The sequence below is a fragment of the Macrosteles quadrilineatus genome, unplaced genomic scaffold (assembly GCF_028750875.1).
Source record: "Macrosteles quadrilineatus isolate MER2022 unplaced genomic scaffold, UCM_ALF_1.0 Scaffold_1__1_contigs__length_201487025, whole genome shotgun sequence".
Classification (NCBI taxonomy): Eukaryota; Metazoa; Arthropoda; class Insecta; order Hemiptera; family Cicadellidae; genus Macrosteles; species Macrosteles quadrilineatus.
Genome location: NW_026542594.1, coordinates 106,760,102 through 106,782,791, shown reverse-complemented (window position 1 = coordinate 106,782,791; position 22,690 = coordinate 106,760,102). Strand labels below are relative to the sequence as shown.

Below are 22,690 nucleotides of genomic sequence, written 5' to 3'. Positions count from 1 at the left end.
AACTTGATTTTCAAGGGTTTACTGTTAAATATCTAACTGTCTCATATTCGATGAAATACGTCTAAAACCATCTCATATATGTATAGTATTTGGAAAATAAGTTTCAGGCGGGACAGTGCTATAGTTATTGAGGAGTAGTTGTAATAAAGTGCGTATTTTAGCGTTACCAAGAGAATGACAGATAGACAGACAGACAGACAGACAGACAGACAGACAGAAATTGAGATAAGGTTTGATTCGGTTTCTCTGACCTATGAAATGTAAAAATAACCAAAAAGTTCATTATTCTAAGCAATGTACAGACAAAACTCTAATTTTATTTATATAGATTACGCATGCTAGGGCAAAGGTTGCCTTGGCAATGGCGAGCACCGAGCGCGCGAGCGAGGACGGGGAAACAGCTGATTTCCTGATGCCTAAAGCCGGCTTGACGGATTTTAACGTTTGAGGTGTCAAATCAAAGGTATTTTTACGTAGATGTGCAAATACGTCTCAGAATATTAAGAAAGGGCATCATTTAAGTACAGTTAAGGGTCAAATTTAGGGAACGGCAGCGTTATCTGCAGACATTAGGTCAAACTCAATTCCCTTTGTTTATACCTTAACATATAGACGTAGTTTAAAATAGTTTTTAAGGTTAACGGTTTACCACCCGTTCCAATACCATATTATCATGTAATTTACTGTGTGTATTAAAATTCATTAGTAGTGTTTTCTGTTGTTTGGTTAACTTAAAATTAAATGCCACCAAGAACTGCGAGTGGCTGGAGGGAACGCGAACGTGACCGCCTGCATCAACGGAACATTTGATGGATACATAGTGGCATTGCCGCCGGGGTGATACATTAAATCTCGGACAAATGAACATGAAATGTTAACATTGTGGTGGCTTAGATTTTAAACAAGAAAAGACTGGCCGAGACAGTTAAATTTTTACCCTTTGTTGTCTTAAGTGAAAGGTTAGTTTAGGCTACCTCATTTGCGGAATTCACCATACTTTCAGGAACTTATTGGAAACTCCCAATCTGAAAACAGGGCTATGATCCAGAAATTATTTGGATAAAATTCGTCAATTCAGTCCGCCTTTGCCATGGCCAGTTCTGAAGCTCATTTAGATGAGAGGATCGCACAGGCGATCTACGATTTCAAGATCCATGACACGTTTTACATAATTTAAATTTTTTAAATATTTCTATAATTATTCATAAAAATTACTTTAGAGTGATCCTTTGATTGAGGTTTTACAATTAATGATTTTGTTCTTTACTCTTTTGTTACAAGTTGCACTGGGTGTCCACATTCTGAAATTTTAGGGATAGTCATGGAAAGTCATGGAAAAAAAATGCTGGTCATTGAAAGTCATGTAAATAGGCAAAAGGTCATGGAAAGTAGTGGAAATCCCAAATAATGGATGGATTTGAGGGGACCATTTAATGCTCGAGTCGGCCGTAACTCCAACTAATGTAGCATTTTTCAGGATTTTTCAAAAATGTTGGACGATTCAATTTATTTCAGTTGTATTAGTCAATGAGGTTCGAGTTTGTATTAGCTAATTGTTGTGCCTATTGTACTCCATTGTTATCTGTTAATACATATTTCAGTATTTTCTGTGAAATAACTTGTCTAGGCAGTATTATTCGCGTGTGTATGTTACATTATAATTTTCGAGTTAAGTTCCGGAGTCATAGAAATCAATGGTAAATGGTCATGGAAATCAATGAAAAATTTTCTGTGAACACCCTGTTGCAGTTTTGCTAGATTTCGAGCTACGGGTTATCTAATTATTTAGAATCCCCAATAAGTTGTGTTCACAGTGAGTGTGCAAGGACATGCACGTATTGCGACTTTGAAGACTGTATATCGACATAAGTTTGGACAACAGAGCATTATGCAATTTGGCATCAGTAGATCATGACCTCAAAGGTAGGGCATGACCCCAAAGGTATGGAGTAAGTGGAGCCACATCCACATGATCGCTGCTTTGGCTTCAAGGCAAAGAGGCTGACAATGAGGGGATGGGCAGGCTGCCATAGTTGCCGAAATCCTCTAATTGAATCACAACCGGCTTGAGTGGTTGTAGGCCCTTGCAGGAGTAATACATGTTCCAGCAGCGGATTTCTAAAAAGTCGGTCGAAGTTTTATATAAAATTTGAAAAAAATCCAAACTAAAAGTTTAATATCTCTGTAAACGAAGGCTTATTTTATGACTTTTAGGTTGTTAAAGTCCAACAACCCTTTATGTAATCATTACTTATAACAAAAATATTAAAACTACGAAAGAACATTGTCGAAAAGGATTTAAACCTAAGAATATGACAGAGAATGAATGATGCATTTTATCTGCGTTATGACCGTAGAAACTTATTTTGGAAAGTGGAAAGTAATAACATCCTTTCAATTTTAATGATTGGACATAAGGCGTGAACCAGCTAATACTAGAATTTTAATAACTGCTAAAAGAACATGTATTTAGTTGAACTATTGATAAATAAAATAACCCCGCCGCAGCAAACCTGCAGACTAAGCGAATTTCCATTTGCCTGATTGGATTTACACTAAAATGTCTCCTTAAAAATATCACATTTATTCCCTATTTAAATAACATTAGTTTAACGAGTACTTAGGTTTGATGCAACAGGGAGGGTAAAAAGGTGTTTTTTTTTTAATGTTAATAGTTTAGTATGAAATGAATGCATTTTCCAAATTTGATCAAAATATGATCATAAACAAGCAAACTATAACAGTTTACTTATTCTCCATAAGAATAACATGGGAATTTTATATTTACAGTTTTTTATAATTTTCTCCGTAACCATTTGGCGCATAATAACGCTTCATCATACTAAATTATTTTCTTTTCTAAGCTCTACAAAATGGTTTGGAAAGAAAATGCTAAATTTTAAGTTTTTAGGGCCAAATATGGGAAAAACCAATTTTTGCCCCATAAAACCCCCCATAAACCCCTGTTCCCATAGTCCGATCATGCTGGTTCGCGAACTCGTTTGAATACACGTAGGTTTACATGTTTGTACCAAATTTAATCGAAATCGGATGATTTTTGCTCGAGTTATCGCGCTAACGGACACATATATAAATATATATATATATATATATGAATTTGAACGGATGGTGTTTTTGGTCTCTAGGGACCTCAAAACGAAAAAGTAAATCGGTCCCGGGTCCAGGTCTTACCATGAGTACTACGGTAATAGCTTATTCCCTATAGGGGAAATTCGCTAAAAACAAGCACAGAAAACATACTACTTTAGTATGTTTTCTGTGGTTGAAGTCCATGTTTTACTCCTGTACCATGGTCTTCCTTACTCATACGGTACCATAATCTGAATGTTTGGATTCGATTTAGTTGCTGGGTTAACTTATACAATTTAATACGTGTGTTTGTATTATGTACAGTTAGTTACCATAATATACGGTGCCTAGAGCTAGAAGTGCTTTAGTCACTTCTTTAAATACATTTGATACGTTTGAAACAACCTTTGAGAGATTTAGTCACTAGAATAAGACACCTAAACTCAATAAATAACTTGAAATGGATTATTTTGTTATTCATTTCGAAAACCAATTCTCTGACATACTGTGTAATATCCTTACTCCATTATTATAAGTTAATTTTAAATCCACGAAAAAAGTATAACGTAGATTATGACTAACAACGAAAGAATAAGATATTTAGGCCTAATAAACTTATTGTTGAATCATCAACACATATGAATAGTCGGACTCGGACATGATTGGTGTAGTAAAATCTATGCTCAGTTGTCAGCACTAGAACGCGTGATGACGTCGAGACGTGCATGATTGAGCCAGTGACTACGGCAGTCAAGTTCAAGGCTGCAATATCCTTCTGTTCACCAGGCTGTCCAGCTCACAGCTCACCATGGTGAGTAGAACAATTTATAGTACGACAATCCAAGATCAAGGTTACTACGTCCTTCACTTTGCAAGTAAGACCATAGTAGTGGAGAAAACACAAAGAGAAGTCACTTTGAGCGTTTTTCCCCATGAGAGTAACATGTTGGGCTTTGTTATCCACTTTTATTTAATCCTACCCACGGCCTATACACCCCTATATAAATGTTCTCTACTACTTTCCTACTAACTCAATAAACATTTCAAATCCATATCCATTCACATAGGCCTATATATTTTCAAAATCATCGACTTGACAGTGCGAGATTTGCACGAGAACTCGGTCGCGCTCCCGACCCATAGGCATGCTTCTCGTCCCCAGTGGTGACAAACTAAAAGTCTTATGAGAACATGTTTGAAACAAAAATTGACGAACATCTAATTCTCTATTCTTTTCCCACTAAAAGTTTTTCTCTGGCCAAAAAATAAAATAATCCTCGCTTACTTACTTTTTTATGTTCATATAGAGTCAAACCCTTTTATATTTTCCTGTAATTATACACTGGCAAAAATTAAATTATATTTATATATTTATATATAAATTTCATCCTACAAGCTAGACGAACGTGTAAGCGATAGGGAGTGTACCACGCCGGCAGCACCGCCCCGACGGCGCCTGAAGTAATTCCCTAAGTTTGGCTTTGTAAAACAGTTTGTGTATTTGAAAGAATTTAGTAATTTAGATCAGCGCAATCTATAGGTGGCTCAATCCTACGAAGATTTTGATAAAACAAATCTGGCTAATAATTTAACATGGGATGGAATGTCTAGTTGTATTGATAGTCAACGCTATAACGCATTGACATACAAAAGAAACTGGTAATTTATACAGTATAACAAACGGTACCCGTTAAAACGATTTTAAATTTTTAGACCTTTTATGCTGTACCTAGTATTGTTTTTGATTAAAAGTTGAAACCCATGTAGTAGGCTGGGATCTTAACAGTTTTGCCGTATCTCAAGCTATTTTTGAGGGGTGAGGATCTGTGCGGTGTATTTATATTATACTCCTCGTCAAAGCTGGTGGCGCTGAGGGATTAGGACGGCCAGGTCGGTGAGCAGGTCCGACCTATGTAGTCCTAATTTGAAATAATAACTTTTTTTTTTAGATATAATTCAGATATATTGGCGAAGTTATTATTTCAAATTAGTATTAATTCCAATATAAACAGTTCTTCTTGAAGATATGTAGTCCTACCTGGCGGTCCTAATCCATCAGCTGCCACCAGCTAGGAAAAAGTCGAGGGTTTTGGTATAAAGAGGTTGATTTATTACAAAAATACCCCCGGTGCAGCAAACCTGCCGACTTAGCGAATTTCCGTTTTCCTGGATTGATTTTTAATTATTTATTCTATTAAATTAAAATTTATGTTTAGCGAGTACCTAGGTGCCACAGGGAAACTAATAAAGTGTGTTTTTTATTAAAATATCAATAGCTTAGTAAATGAAAACGCGAAGTTTGATCAAAATTCATCCATAAACAAGCCAACAACAACATATTATAATATTCTCCACAAAAATAACATGGGAATTTTAAATTAACAATTTTTTAAATTTTCTCCGTAACCAATTATCGTACAAAAACACTTTGATATACTAAATTATTTGTTTTTGTTAATAATTGTCGTGCTAACAAAGCTACTGGAAGAACTAGGCCCGGCACCGATATACTTTTAAATTTCATTTCATTTAATCAAAAGTTGGAACCTGGAATTTTATTTGTTTTCCCGTATCTTAAGCTGTTTTCGAGATATAAGCATTTTCAAACAATAAAGCAGTGCATGGAGTTTGTAACCTTTACCAACACTGACATTATGTTAAAATTCATTGACATAGAAATGAAACTTTTTAATTTTAGGCATATAATTTTAATTTTATTTAACAAATCCATCTCATATAAAATAATGTAAAACATTTGTTCAATTTTTAGATTTTTTACCCTGTATTATTGTTTTTTTTTTCAAAAGTTGAAACCCATGTATTGTGCTTACACTTTTAACTGTTTTGCTGTATCTCAAGTCAATAGATGGAATAGGACAAAAAGAAGTAATTTTGGGTGTTTTCCCATAAGAATAACATTTATTGCAGCATGCCAGCATCCCTATGGGTCTGGAGCGCTCCCGAGTTCTCGTGCAAATCTCGCACAGCCAAGTCGATGATATTGAAAATATATATATGAATGGATATGGATTTGAAATGTTTATGGAGATGGACAGTGGTATAGCACATTCATATAGGGGTGTATAGGCCGTGGGCAGGATTTTTAAAAAAAGCTGCTAAAAAGCTCACCTTGTTATTCTTATGGTAAAAACACTCAAAGTGACTTCTCTTTGCGGTTTCTCCACTACTGACCATAGCTCAATGCCATATAGCTATTATATGGTGTAGTTGGCAGTGAGATGTATATGCTTAAGCCATGGATAGTACGACAATCCAAGTCTAAGGTTACTACGTCCCTTAGTTTGCAAGCAAGACCATATGTCAATGTGGTGACGTTATATGGCTTAGTCGGCAGAGTGATAAATAGTATGACAATCCAAGTCCCAGGTTACTACGTCCCTTAGTTTGCCAGCAAGACCATATGTCAATGTCGTGATGTTATATGGCTTAGTCGGCAGAGTGATGGATAGTACGACAAACAAAGTTCAAGGTTACTACGTCCCTTGGTTTGCCAGCAAGACCATATGTCAATGTGGTGACGTTATATGGCTTAGTCGGCAGAGTGATAAATAGTATGACAATCCAAGTCCAAGGTTACTACGTCCCTTAGTTTGCAAGCAAGACCATATGTCAATGTGGTGACGTTATATGGTTTAGTCGGCAGAGTGATAAATAGTATGACAATCCAAGTTCAAGGTTACTACGTCCCTTGGTTTGCCAGCAAGACCATATGTCAATGTGGTGACGTTATATTTTTCTTAGTCGGCAGAGTGATAAATAGTATGACAATCCAAGTCCAAGGTTACTACGTCCCTTAGTTTGCAAGCAAGACCATATGTCAATGTGGTGACGTTATATGGTTTAGTCGGCAGAGTGATAAATAGTATGACAATCCAAGTTCAAGGTTACTACGTCCCTTGGTTTGCCAGCAAGACCATATGTCAATGTGGTGACGTTATATTTTTCTTAGTCGGCAGAGTGATAAATAGTATGACAATCCAAGTCCAAGGTTACTACGTCCCTTAGTTTGCAAGCAAGACCATATGTCAATGTGGTGACGTTATATGGTTTAGTCGGCAGAGTGATGGATAGTATGACAATCCAAGTCCAAGGTTACTACGTCCCTTAGTTTGCAAGCAAGACCATATGTCAATGTCGTGACGTTATATGGCTTAGTCGACAGAGTGATGGATAGTACGACAATCAAAGTTCAAGATTACTACGTCCCTTGGTTTGCCAGCAAGACCATATGTCAATGTGGTGACGTTATGTGGCTTAGTCGGCAGAGTGATAAATAGTATGACAATCCAAGTTCAAGGTTACTACGTCCCTTAGTTTGCAAGCAAGACCATATGTCAATGTGGTGACCTTATATGGTTTAGTCGGCAGAGTGATAAATAGTATGACAATTCAAGTTCAAGGTTACTACGTCCCTTGGTTTGCCAGCAAGACCATATGTCAATGTGGTGACGATATATGGTTTAGTCGGCAGAGTGATAAATAGTATGACAATCCAAGTTCAAGGTTACTACGTCCCTTGGTTTGCCAGCAAGACCATATGTCAATGTGGTGACGTTATATGATTTAGTCGGCAGAGTGATAAATAGTATGACAATCCAAGTTCAAGGTTACTACGTCCCTTGACATTGTATGGTTTAGTCGGCAGAGTGATGTAGATGCTTAATACTTGAGATATAGATTGTACGACAAATATTAAGTTCAAAGCTATTTCGTCCTTTTTATTGCAAGAATGACCATAGCTCAATGTTAGACTCTTGAAGAGGCATTTGGCTAGGGCTTAGTTCTGTAGTGTGCACAGTTAGTTGGTAGTGTGTTGTGGCGGTTCGGTTGTGGTCTGTGTATTCATTGGTTGTGGTCTGTGTGAGTGTGAGCTAGTGAGCCGCAGCCAAGTTCAAGGTCGCCTGCTTTCGTTCCCACTTCCCTGTAGGACTCTACTACACCAACGTTGCCATGATTATTTTTACGAATATGCATGCAAATATACTAACACAAGAATTCATCAATCTTTCTTAATAAGATGAAGTCAGTAATCAAGCAATATGATATGTTGTGCTTTTGTGAGATAGTTCTATTAGGGTATGGGCTTTATTGGGCGTCAGAGATATTACCTGTGATGAAATCGTTATACACTTTTTGTTTGCTACCCTGGTGATTTCCCGTGAAAGCATTTATGTGTTTAGTCTTAACATTTATGTAAGACTATAAATGACTTATATGTAGACTTATTTTAAGTAGCCAAATTTACTTAGTATTGAATTAACACAATATAGTATAGGCCTAATAATGTTTTATTGAGTTTTTTTTTTTTCAAATATATAGCGAAGCATCAGGTTTTGCATGGTGATACTGAACAACCTTCACAATGAACAGAATCCAATTTTACCTAAATTGTTTTAAAATTGAATATAAAAAGGAAGTCTTGTTATAACAGCAACCTTATACAGTATGTTATAAATAGATTATTACCTCAAAGCACAAAACATACTCCGAGAATCATCATCAGACCCAATAGGCGAAATGGACATTCGCCTATTGGGTCTGATGATTGATTATAGTGCCCAATCGAAATCGATCACCACTAAACTACTTACCATCTTTTATATGTATTTACCGTCTTGTGAGTAAACAGTATAAGTGTAAATATATTATTATAAGTGTTATTTGACGTATATTTTGTGCTTTCAGGTAAATTAATAACACGTACGACGCTGATCAAGAAGTTATACATTATTATTTATCATCTTTATTTTGAGATAGCAATGCACACTGAGGTTTAAGCTAAGTATCAATGCAGTTTATTACCTATCAAAAGAGTATTTTCAATTAGGCTAATTTCAAGAGTATAAAAATGATGTTGTATTTGGTACATACAGGTATCCATGATGTCTTCAAGCAGTCCTAGAATGGTGTCTCCTCCCATCAAGAAGGAGGAGGATAATTATCAAGCTTGTTCTCCAACCAACAGCAGTCTTTACTCCCCCACCACCACCCTCAACAACTCTCAAAATGATGTAAGTTACTACATTGGTTCACACTATTAAATTCATAGTTAATTTTTATTTGTTTTGTAGATGAAATCTTTTGAAAACTTTTGCCGTTTTAATGTAAATTAAAGTTTTCCACTAGAATCTTCCAGTCACCAAGTAACTTATATTATTTTTTCAAAGCTCCCAGTGCTTGTATTAACAAGTTCTAATGACATGTGGAAGTTCCCCTCATAAATCAGTGCCTGGCAGGTCCCCTCCTGATTTAGGTTAGTATAAAGTAAAAATAAAAACTAACAATATGGAGTTAATAATATAAAAATCCAAACAATCCAATCCTTATGTATAATACGTGAAGGCGATTTCTACAAAACACTACTCCTCTGTTAATAATGGACAGATTTTTACAAAGGATGTGTCAAAATTAAGTATTTTTGTTGATGCCCCCTTTCACCAATTCCTGTAATAAAAGTCCTCGGGCTTTGCCCCACAGGTCATCAAAATCTCAATGTATTTCTTATGAAGAAAATTTACTAACCCAGCTGTTTAATAAATCTTACTCCGGTAGTGGAATTTGTCAAGTTTCAAGATATTTTGCGTCATGTGTACATGTTGTTCGCTGAATACAAAAATACCCCTGCCACAGCAAACCTGCAGACTAAGGGAATTTCTATTTACCTGGCTAGATTTCTACTAAAATATTCCCTATAAATTGTCTGATTTATTTCCTATTTAAATAACATTATTTTAGTTAGTATTTAAGTTTGCTGCTACTGGGAAGAAATTGAGGTGTGTTTTTTTATTGCAATGTTGGTAGCTTAGTATGAAACAAGCCAAATTTTGAAATTTGGTTAAAATATATCCATAAACATGCAAACTACAACAGTTTATTTATTCTCCATTAGAAAAACATGGAAATTTTAAATTTACATTTTTTAATAATCTCCGAAACCGTTGGGCATACAACAATGCTACAATGTACAAAATTATTTCTTTTTTTAAGCTCTACAAAATGGTTTGGAGAGAAGTAGTAAAAATGTTTAGTTTTTAGGGTTAATAATGGGAAAAATATATTTTTAACCCATAAAACCCCACATAAACCCCCGTTCCCATAGTCCGATCATGCTGGTTTGTGAATTTAAACGGATAGTGTTTTTGGCCTCTGGGGACCTCAAAACGAAAAAGTAAATTGATCGCGGGTCTAGGTCTTACCATAGATGGTCTTACCATGAGACCTAAGGTAATAGCTTATTCCCTATATGGGAAATTTGCTAAAAACAAAACATGGTTTAACCTAATATAAAGCAAGTATTGGGTTGGATACAAATAAATATCAGAATTCAATAATATTATCTGTGGCTGAAAAAAATGCCACGAGCAGCAAGAGTAAGATTTGAAAACCGTAGAAGACGAAGGATACCTTCATACTTCCTTTGTACGTGACCTTCTTTGACAACATTTGTCTTCAGTTCTTCACACTGTTCATACTGCAAAAGCTTTGTTGCAATATATTACAAACATGTTCATTTGAATTAAGGAGAACGTTTAGCATTTATTAGAAAACAGAAATGTTCGTGAACCCTCACAACGCAAAATTATAAATATTTAACTCAATTTCTATCAAGTTTTCAGAAAATTTTAATAATCTTACTGCAATTAACTTGAATTTGAGCAGCAAGTTTTCCTCAAAGTTGTGTTCCTTACACCTACGTGTTTAATAGTCCTATATATTAATATATAATATATATATATATAATATATATATATATAAATACATACAGGGTGTCCGGTCATAGGTGTTAAATAAAATTTTGCATCAAACTACATGGTAATGGTGACATAATGACGCACATTTGAGGTTCCCAACTTCAACCGTTAGAGAATAACAAATAAATTAAGATTTTTCAAAAATTATTGTAGTTATGAAAAAGGTTATACAAGTCTATTAAAAATGCAATAATTGTTAATATAAATGTCATTTTCGGAATCCTCCCAACATTTTAAATAGATATAACACATAATCGTTTGGGTACGGACAAATATTCTATTTAAATTTCTTTGTTAAACAAATTATTTTTAATATGAACGAAAATTTAAATAACATTTAGTGATTTATTTCTCGGTTGTTGAGTTCCGCTGAGTTTATCAAATATTACTAAAAACATCCTTATTTAAAGGGCTTTACAATGGTGTATAATAGTTTTTACCGTATTTCAAATTTCCTAATGTATTTTAATTATTATTGTGAAAAAAACATGGTAGGGCAAAGAAAATCTATTGTGAAGAATAATACATTTAAGTGCAGGCAACAAATAATTTGTATTTTTTTCTTGCATGCAACGCTTTGTTTATAACTATCAAGAAAAGAAACATGGTAGTAAAATGTGTTTGTTATAAAGTTACGGTTATTGTATATTTTTCATATTAGATTTCAATTATCTCCCGGAATTTCTATTTTGTTGAACGGACTTAGTCAATAGATTCAGGTATTTTACTGATATCAATACTTTATCTAAGCGATAAGACAACAAAGCGTAGTCATATTTTTTAAAAATCTATCAGTCACATGTGGACAGTGATCGGTCAACTATGTCTTTTTCGATTCGGGAGTTTGTTGATGGTGCTCCACCACATTTTATTGAAAGCTTTCGGTTGTGGCTATCCCAAAACTACCCAACATTGATTGGACGTCGAGGAAGTATGACATGGCCTTCTCGATCTTTAGACTTGAGCCCGTTGGATTTTTTTGTTTGGGGTTACATGAAAAGTGTAGTTTACTCAACTGTTGTAAACTCTAAAGTTGAGTAATGGGAGAGAATCTTTGAGGCTGCTGGGAAAGTAAGGGAAAATTGAGTACAGTATGAGGTCACAGTTGGCGCAATTTGCAAACGAGCTACTAAGTACTACCTACTAGTAGGGCGTGCTTGTTAACTATCCTTCATATTAAAATTTAAGTTTACCAATGTCAACATGTTTAGCCTCTGAATCACGTAATTTACTAATAAAAGGTTAAATACCTGTAGTACTTGTCCGTGATCCTATGTTTTAGGCCCATAACACATTTTTTACATTTACCAATGTACTGTGTTTTTTTTAATAACAAATTTTCCAAAGTCTAAAAACCTCTTTAGTTTGATGGAAGTGTAGTCTGGTCAATCATAAATTACACAAACCCTAGTCATCAGTGGTCAGCTGATAAAATAGTAAGTAAAATAATGCATTATTTTCTACAATATTTGTTTTGGCTTAACCGTGATTTTTCACAATAGTGCGTAAAATTCACCATGGATTTGACAGTAGGCAAATGTTGTTATACATCATTGTAAATCCCTTTAAATAAGGAAGTTTTTAGTCATATTTGATAACCTCGCCGAAACTCGGCAACCGAGAAATGAATTATTGAGAATTATTCATTATTCATTAATTGAGAAATGAATGTTTGTGGGTTATTTACATTTTCGTCAATATAAAAATAATTTGTTTAACGAAGAAATTTAAATAGAATATTAATCCGTACCCAAACGATAACGTGTTATATCTATTTAAAATTTTGTGAGGATTCTGAAAATGACATTTAAATTGACAGTAAGTGCATTTAAAAAAAAGTAAAATTACCTTTTTCATAACAACTACAATAATTTTTGAAAAATCTTAATTTATTTGTTACTCTATAACTGTTAAAGTTGGGAACCTCAAATGTGAGACATTCTGTCACCATTGCCATATAGTTTAATGCTAAATTTTATTTAACACTTATGACCGGACACCCTGTATATTAAGAGACAAACATGTTTCTTGATGACCTTTCTTTCAGCCCCTGTTCATCACAGGGAAAATCTACACATCCTGTTAGAAAGATATATTCCTGTAGATGTGTAGAATCCCTTTATAAATTAAAATAGACTCAAAAATAAGTACAACAAATTAATTTAAAATAAAAATACCCTTATAATAAAATAAAATATAATTATATATTTTAAATAAGTGAATTTCCATTACCGGTACCGCTGGAGGTTAGTTGCAGCGCATGCTGAAAGCGGCCACGTATCACTAAAGTAGCCATATCTCAGTTAATACTCGTCCAATCTTAAAAAATAAGGTGTCAATCGATTTGTAATAAAATTGCCTTAAAAAAGTTATTCTTGTAAACCTTTTGTAAAATCAACGGTTTTCGAGTTATTTAAAAAACAAAATTTTAAACGGCCGCCATTTTGTTTTAATCGTCATAATTTTTTGGTAGCTTTGTCTAGTTATCATAAATGTTTGTGCAAAGTTTCCATTTCGTATGTTTAACCGTTCTTTAAAAAAAAATTAATAACTGAAAAAAACAAAATGGTGGCTGTGTGAGTAGCTAAGGACTTCCGAACAATTTAAACATGATATTTAGGTATGTTTCTTACCCAGGAGCAATGCCCTAAAATATTGGTAGAGAGTTCCGGGACACCCTGTATATATAGATTTCATATATGTGTCCGTGAACACGATAACTTGAGTAAATTTCGTCCAATTTTGATAAAATTTGGTTTGAAGGTGTAAGTTTGCGAACCAGCATGATCAGACCATGGGAACAGGGTTTTACGGGGGGTGTTATGGGGTAAAAATTGGTTTTTCTAATTTTTGACCCTCTAAACACAAAATTTCCCAATTTTTCTCCAGACCTTTATAAAGAGCTTAAAAAAACAAATAATTTAGTATATCAAAGTGTTTTTGTACAATTTTTGGACACGGAGAAAATTAAAAAAATTGTATTTTTAAATTCCCATGTCTTTTTTAAGGAGAATACTGTAAAATGTTGTAGTTTGTGGATATATTTTGGTCAAACTTGTTAAATTTATTTATTTTATACTAAGTTTTTAATATTTCACAAAAAACAAACTTTTTAACCCTCCCTGTAGCAGCAAGCCTAGGTACTCATAAAACCTATAATGTTAATTAAATACATTTAATTGAAAATCAATTCAGACAAATGGAAATTTGCATAGTCGACAGGTTTGTTACAGCGGGGGCATTTTAGTAAAATATTAATAGCTTATCATAAAATAAATAAATTAGTCAAGTTTGATCAAAATATATCCACAAACAAGCAAACTACAACATCTAAATATATAACTAGCTGTACCCGCGGACATTGCCCCGACCGTTTCCCCCTAAGTCTGTTTGCTACGCTAACTTACGTTGGAGCTCGTTCGCTGCGCTAACTCACCTTTTGGTTGCAAATTAGCTGTTGTCATAAATTTAAAAATATAATGGTGCTGCGCCCTGTTGGTAATCCTTGTAACTTTAATGCTATTGAACATCATAGAACAGAACCAACTTGTTTAATTGAAACAGCTGTTAAGATTCATTAATAATTCCTTTTAAATATGAAAAATCATAAGGTTAACATGGGAAACTCCAGAGCCACTGGGGCGGAGCCCGATAGCTCGATCAGAATAAAAACTACTTAGTTTTCCTATTTAATGCCCAAAGAATCGGTGTACCAAATTTCAGCCTCCTAGGTAAATGGGAGAATTAGTCATGAGTGAGTGTGTCAGTGAGGGCTTTGCCTTTTATATATTTAGATACTCTAAGCTGATTTTTGTAAACAGAACTCCTCCCTCATTTTTGGACCGATTTTGATGATTAAAGTGTCAAAAAAATGGCCTTGATCTGTAGTTTTGCAAAGTGTTTTTCATTTTTTGAATTTTTTATCAGTTTGGCAGGGATCTTCCATCAAATTTGGGTTTTCTCCCTTAACATGGGGGAATCTAAATATTTAATTGGAAACTTTGTCACCACTAATTTGAGAGAACGGCTGGGCGTAGAAACTTGGTAGAGGTGTCCAAAGAAAGGTCTCGGTCTGTAGATGAGCCATCAAAAGAAAAACAAAGTAAATTCCCTTAGGGCTCTGCCCCAGAAGCCTTTAAAGTTCCCTTCTCAGATTTGATTACATAATCGTCATATGGATAATTTTTCATGAAACAGTTGTTAATATTTAAATTGTATTTTAAACTAGCAGAGTACCCGTCCTTCGTACGGGGTTGGCATATAGGTATAAAATGCTTATTGCAGTTATACTCAAGCTTTGCGTTTGCAATGGGGGAGAACACAGATTGATGAAATTTGCTTCTTTAAATTTACAGTATACTATAGTATTACACATATACCATAGCCATATTGTTCTAGCAATCCACCTAAACAGTGGAGAAAAATAAATCATCAACAATTCGCAAAATATCCCTAATTTTTAGGATATTAAAAACATATAACTGTAAACAATCATACTTTGACAGTTCTCATTACATATCTCAGTTTTTTGTTGCTGCTTAGTTCAAATAAGCTGTTTTCATAAATGCAAAAAAATAATAGTGCTTTGTAATGCTTTTCATATCATAGAATCAACTTTTTCAGTTGAAACAGCTGACTAAATTCTTTAATTCCCTTTAAATATGAATACTCATAAGGTTAACATGGGGAACTACAGAGCCACTGGGGCGGAGACCGAAAGGATTTTTGGGATAAGAATATGCCTATATGTTAATCGGGAATGTGAGCTATCATCATGCCAAATTTCAGCCCAATCCGTCCAGTAGTTAATGCGTGATTGAACTTCAAACAAACAAACAAACAAACAAACAAACAAACACACAAACTTTCACATTTATTAGTAAGACAACACATATTATAGGGAGTTACTAAGTTTGTCAAAAAGAAAAATTTGCAATGTAATTTTCTGATTTTAAAATTTATTTTGTTCTGCATCATCACATGATTTGCAATATAACGTTCAATTACGAAATCATTGGAAAATCTTAGGACAGTATTACAGTAACTCTTAAAATGATTTCTTATCGAATTATCTTATATCTATTGTACGGGTTGGTGTCTGCCTTTTTGACCACTTTTGCCAATATTTTGTCATATTATTCAAGACAGATCATGAGATTATTTTCATACCTGTTTTCAATTATTGGAAAAGATTTCGATTGTTTAATACAATACAAAATAATACAAGTGCAGATGGGCACGTTGCCCATTATGAGCCGTGTCCATATTTTGTTAAATTAATAGTGGTTTAAAGCAACTGCATCATTTTTTTATAATTTATAATAAATATGAGCATGATTTAGAAAGTAATTAATCTGCAAAATTGCAATTTATTGCAGACTTTTTAGAGATGTTACTTTGATGTATTCATTCAGCTTAGTGAACATACAATAGGCCCTTTGAATGTTATTAAACTAACAAAAAGCGTTGTACATGTTTACTAGCGCTACTCAGCAACAAAAACCATTTAATTTACTCTAAAAGAAATTTCTCTAAGTGCACCAGTAACTTACTCATATAGTAACATAAACAAAATGCACAAACTCAATACTACAAAAAAGATCAGGCCAGAGCCATTTTAATCCACTTGAATTGTGACATTTATTAATTTGGCTTAGGCTATATTTCTCTTGACCAACGGATTACTCGTCTGCAGAAGAAGTTCATTGTGCTCTTATCGTGTCTCATCCAAACACAGAAACCTTGCCTAAAATAGTAGGCTACCTATATCTTGACAGATGTTTTGCAGTGGCCTATTACGGACCGTGGCCCACTTGGTTGGCCTTAAGGGAGATTTGTGAAAATAACACTACACTTCGACTGTAAAACAAATTTCACAAAGAGTAATTATCATTTAAGCAGTTACTGTCATGACAGAAATGTCGTGTTCCTTTTGAACTAGATATCCTCATCCTTTCTTAGATACGTTGATTAAAAACAATGCATGTAAACGTCACTATTTACGTAACAATTTACAGTATTTGCTTTTTGGAAATAAGTATTGCTTTGTCATTTGAATTATTTGTTGTCAATGAAGCCGCATGACCATATGAACGAGGTCCCCAATTTCAAGAATAAAAGCCAGCTTCACTACAAGTATATTCCACTACACCTATCATTCCGAAGATATATTATATTGGACACTTTATGTAATTGATAAGGCTGAGACATCCGACATCCGCGTGTCGTGGAATCAAAGTTATGCTAAAAAAAATTATTGCTAAATTTAGAGGGTTATTAATTGGCACAGAAGTATGGTATGATGACAGATGTGACGAAGGAAAAATAAAACTTATACAGCTTTAGGGTGGGCCTCCCTTTGAAGTAAGAACGGGCCTTCTCAACAAACAGATATTAAAAAAAAAAAAAAACACAGATTTCATTTGCATAACACTGATAAAATCGCAGAAGTGTGTACCACAAAAGATCCACCAATATGATTTTAATACTATTTAAAGATTCTTCCAAAAGCATTCTTTATATTATATTCATCAAAAAGAAGATAAACCAGTTAACATAGGAACAATAACTCTTATGACGGACGGTATAAGGAATATGTTATTTATTGAATGAATAACCATATTTTGTAACTAAGGCAATGGTCATTATTGTTTCTACACCTTATTTATTACTCATTAAACAATGCTAAAGGCTCACATTTTTTATAATTTCACTTTTTTTGTTGCAGTTAGAAGAATTGTCGTAAGCCTTTAAAGCAACCGTCGATTTCGACGGGTTTCACCTAGTTTTACAATATTCTCTATAAGAATAACATAGGAATTTTAAATTTACAATTTTTTGAATTTTCTCGGTTACCAATAACTGTACAAAAACTCGTTGATATATAAAATTATTTGGTTTTTTAAGCTCTTTATAAAGGTTTAGAGAGAAATTCAAAAATTTTGTGTTATGAGGGTCAAAAATGAAAAAAAACCAATTTTTACCCCATAAAACCCCCCGTAAAACCCCGTTACCATGGTCTGATCATGCTGGTTCGCGAACTTACACCTTCAAACCAAATTTTATCAAAATCGGACAAAAATTACTCAAGTTATCGTGTTCACAGACACGACAGGGTGATTGATATAAGTGTGCCAGCTGTTTTATTTGAAAACTATAAGAGATATCCAAAGAAGTTAAATGGTAAGTCCCGCCTTACACCTTTAAACTAAGTTTCATCAAAATCTGACAAAAACTACCCAAGTTAATGCGTTCACAGACACACATATATATATATATATATATTAATTTAGGTGTTCACGTAATAATTTAGGTGACCACGACTTCGCTGGAAGGACCAAGTGGAAAAGGACTTGAGCAGATTGGGGGCAGAGGCTCAATGGATGCAAGACAGAGAGAGATGGCGAGGCATTGTTGGCGAGGCCAAAAACCTTGTGAGGTTTGAGTGGCCTAATAGGTAAGGTAAAGGTTCACGTAATAGGGCTGCTGATATATTAAATTACTAGGTGAAACCCGTCAAAATCGACGGTTGCTTTAAAGGCTTACAACAATTCTTCTAAGGCCAGGCGCACACAGGCGATTTTGAGTCGCGCAACAGTTGCCCGACTAAAATGTTCAACATTGTTTTAAATTGGAGTGCGCACACGAAGGAAACAGTCTGGGGACAGTCGCGCAACTGTTGCAACCGATGTTCCCGGACCCAATTTGCCAGCGACTGCTCTGCGACTGAATTGTTGCGGGACTGTCGCTCCAGGTTTGGTATCCATTGAAACAAGTGTAGATGCGCACACATGCAACTAAATAGTTGCTGTGTCGCTCAGTCTCACCCCAGGAGTTCAACTACTCGTGGCCAGAACTGTCACTAGTGTTTGCTCTCTTGTTGTGTGAAGATTTTAGAAAATTGCAAGTATGAGTGTGCGTGGTGAGGATGTCGAACAATTAGTTGATGAAGTTGAGAAGAGGCCGACTATATTTAAAGTCATTGACTCTGTCCTTTCACAAGTCGCTCACTATATATATGGGATGAACCCAGTATCTTCTCTTTTTCTTTCGCGCGCGAAACTTCAGCAACAAAGCACATACTACGGCTGTATCATTGAAATCCATTCGGAACGCTGTAACGAATGTATTTCCAACACGTCTCAAGACTAGATCCGCGACTAAAAAGTTGCCTGTGTGCGCACTCCAGCTCAACTGTCGCTAGACTTCAGAGTCTCCGAGAGAGTTGCGCAACAGTCCCCCGATTAGTCGGGCAACTGTTGCGCAACTCAAAATCGCCTGTGTGCGCCTGGCCTAACTGCAACAAAAACAGTGAAATTAAAAAAATGTGAGCATTTAGCACTGTTTAATGAGTAATAAATAAGTGCATAAACGATAATGACTATTGTGTTAGTTACAAAATATGGTTGATTATTAAATGAGTAACCTGTGCTAATGAATTACCCTCTATATTTAGCAATAATATTTTTTTAGCATAACTTTGATTCCATGACATGTGTATCCATGTTAATCAATGTATCTTAGAAAGGATGGGGATATCTAGTTCAAAAGGAACACGACCTTTCTGTCATGACAGTAACTGCTTAAATGGTAATTACTCTCTTTGTAAAATTTGTTTTACAGTCGAAGTGTAGTGTTATTTTCTCAAATCTCATTTAAGGCCAACCAAGTGGGCCATGGTCTGTAATAGGCCACTCCAAAGCATCTGTCAAGATACAGGGTGTTTTTTTTTTAAACTTGCATCTTCATTTATGTAAAAACCGCAATAGATAGAAATATGCAGTTTGCGGGAATCATCTATTGACGTAGGGGGCCTAATTTTTTTTTTAATTCAACGTTACATTCACATTCCCCCCCTTTCCCCCCCTGCCCCCAACTTAATTTTTTTAAATAGCAAGGTACCCCTTGTGACATATCAAATGAAAGAGCATGAAAAAAGAAAATGTTTGTTATATTGTTTGTTTGTATATAAATAAATATAATTTAAATTATACAGATGATTTACAGAATTAGACAGGATTTAGAAATTTTTTTTACTGATTATTTAATTCTAAAATTTGGTCAAAGATTGGGTTTCTTGAAGGAATTTGGCCATTTAAAATATGATTTGAATTTTTTAGATATTCTTCGTATATGAAATATTCTTCAGTTGAATCCATTCTATTTCCTTTGTTAAAAACTTTTAGAATTTTCATGTTGTTTTTTAAATTCATGTAATTGTGGTTGGTCAATTAAAGGTGTTCAGCAAAGTTTTATTTCATGGATGTTCTGTTGTTACTCTTAAGAGCTTTAATGTGCTCTTTGAATAAGATTTGAAAGAGCGTCCTGTCTGAACAATGTAGAAGTGTTCACAATCAGTGCAGTTAATTTTGTATGTGCCAGATTTGTCGTAGATGTCTTGATGTTCTTTATTTGTAGTAATGTTATATGTTATCATATTGAAAGAGTTATTTTTGTTTTAAAGCCAATTTTGTATTCAGAATTTTGAAAAGTTGTTTCTTGAAGCCCTGTTAAGAGTTGTATTGAATGGGATGCTAATGAATTTCTCTTTCTTTCTTCTTTCTTTGTTGTGTTCTTGATTTAGATTTTTCTTTTAGCGAATTTCCCTATAGGGAAGTAGCTATTAGCCTACCGTAGGTCTCATGGTAAGACCTAAGCCCGGGACCGATTTACTTTTTCATTTTGATGTCCCCAGAGGCCAAAAACACCATTCGTTAAAATTTTTATATATCTATATATATAGAGATATATATAGATATATATATGTGTCCATCCGCACGATAACTTGAGTAATTTTTGTCCGATTTTGATAAAATTTTGTTTCATCAAATATGCCGGACCATGTTATTCTTATGGAGAATAAGTCAACTGTTGTAGTTTGCTTGTTTATGAACATATTTTGATCAAATTTGGAAAATACATTAATTTCTTACCAAACTACAGTACCTTTTAATATTTTACATAAAAAAAACTTTTTTACCCTCCCTGTTGCAGCAAACCTAAGTACTCATTAAACTAATTCTGTTTAAATAGGGAATAAATGTGATATTTTTAAGGAGACATTTTAGTTTAAATCCAATCAGGCAGATGGAAATTCGCTAAGTCTGCATGTTTGCTGCGGCGGAGGTATTTTTTTATGTTTCTAATTATATTGTAGACGATGTTTGGCTTATATCCACTCCTTGATGCTAAGTATTAAATTTTTGTTTAATTCTATTTCGTAATTTTCCTTTGTCTTTGGAATGTTCAAAAGACGATTTAGCATGGATCTGACAGCAGATAGTTTGTATTTCCAAGGATAGTTAGAATTTGATGGTATCATTAGGTCTGATTGAGTTGGTTTTCTGTATTTTGAAATCATGTTTGTTTATGTTTTTTAGCGAATTTCCCTATAGGGAAGTAGCTATTACCGTAGGTCTCATGGTAAGATTTAGGCCCGGGACCTATTTACTTTTTCATTTTGGTGTCCCCAGAGGCCAAAAAGACCATTCGTTCAAATTTTTGTCCGTGAACACGATAACTTGAGTAATTTTTATCCGATTTTGATGAAATTTGGTTTGAAGGTGTAAGGCGGGATAAACTTGAATGAGTTCGTGATCCAGCATGATCATGGGGGGTTTTATGGGGTAAAAATTGGTTTTTCTCACTTTTGACCCTCAAAACACAAAATTTCCCAATTTTCTCTAAACCATCTTAAAGAACTTTAAAAAACAACTAATTCAGTATATCAAAGTGTTTTTGTACGGTTATTGGTTACGGAGAAAACTAAAAAAAATGGTAAATTTAAAATTCTCATGTTATTCTTAATGAGAATATTGTAAAATGTTGTAGTTTGTTTGTTTATGGATATCTTTTGATCAAACTTGGCAAATATATTCATTTTATACTAAGCAATAATTATTTTACTTAAAACACGGACTTTATTAGTTTCCTTGTAGAAGCAAACCTAGGTACTTGTTAAACCTAATGTTATTTAAATAGATCAATTGAAAATCAATTCAGCCAAATGGAAATTCGCTTAGATGGCAGGTTTGCTGCGGCGGGGGTATTAAAATAGTTAGGTCGAGATAGTTTATTTCATTAGCTTTAATTTCTTGGGTAGATTTTTTTTCTTGGACAATGTGTTCAAATATTTAAAACCAACCACAATTACACAAATTTAAAAAAACAACATGAAAATTCTAAAAGTTTTAAACAAAGGAAATCGAATGGATTCAACTGAAGAATATTTCATATACGAAGAAAATCTAAAAAATCCAAATCATATTTTAAATAGCCAAATTCCTTCAAGGAACCCAATCTTTGCCCAAATTTTAGAAATAAATAATCAGTAAAAAAAATTCAAAATCCAGTCTAATTTTATAAATTATCTGTATAATTTTAATTATATTTATTTAAATACAAACAAACAATATAAACAAAAGTTAAGTATTTAATGTTATTTGAAGTTTGAAAATGGACTTATGTCCGAAACATGTCACTTCTATTAAAAATATAATATTCAGGGTGCTCAGTTGTACTTTATGTACTACAATAATTTAATATATATATATATATATATATATATATATATATACCTATATATATATATATATATATATATATACCTATATATATATATATATATATAAATTTGAACGAATGGTGTTTTTGGCCTTTGGGGACATCTAAATGAAAAAGTCATTATAAATTGGTCCCGGGCCTAGGTCATACCATGACTCCTACGGTAATAGCTAATTCCCTATAGGGAAATTCGCTAAAATTCCAATCACATGTTTTATTTACAGCATGGGGTGAAAATAGAGAAATTTGTACATTACATATTTTAT

General features: G+C 33.9%; 1 protein-coding gene across 3 annotated transcripts in view; it reads left to right on the top strand.

Annotated features, from left to right (window-relative positions):
* Positions 1-22,690, top strand: part of LOC128982764 (steroid hormone receptor ERR1) — a 143,050-nt gene that overhangs the window by 30,415 nt on the left and 89,945 nt on the right. For all 3 annotated transcript variants that reach the window (XM_054401746.1, XM_054401728.1, XM_054401736.1), the window contains exon 2: positions 8,985-9,122. In XM_054401746.1, the coding sequence (XP_054257721.1) occupies positions 8,991-9,122 (132 nt within the window). In that variant the 5' untranslated portion in view covers positions 8,985-8,990. The remainder of the gene's footprint in view (positions 1-8,984; positions 9,123-22,690) is intronic.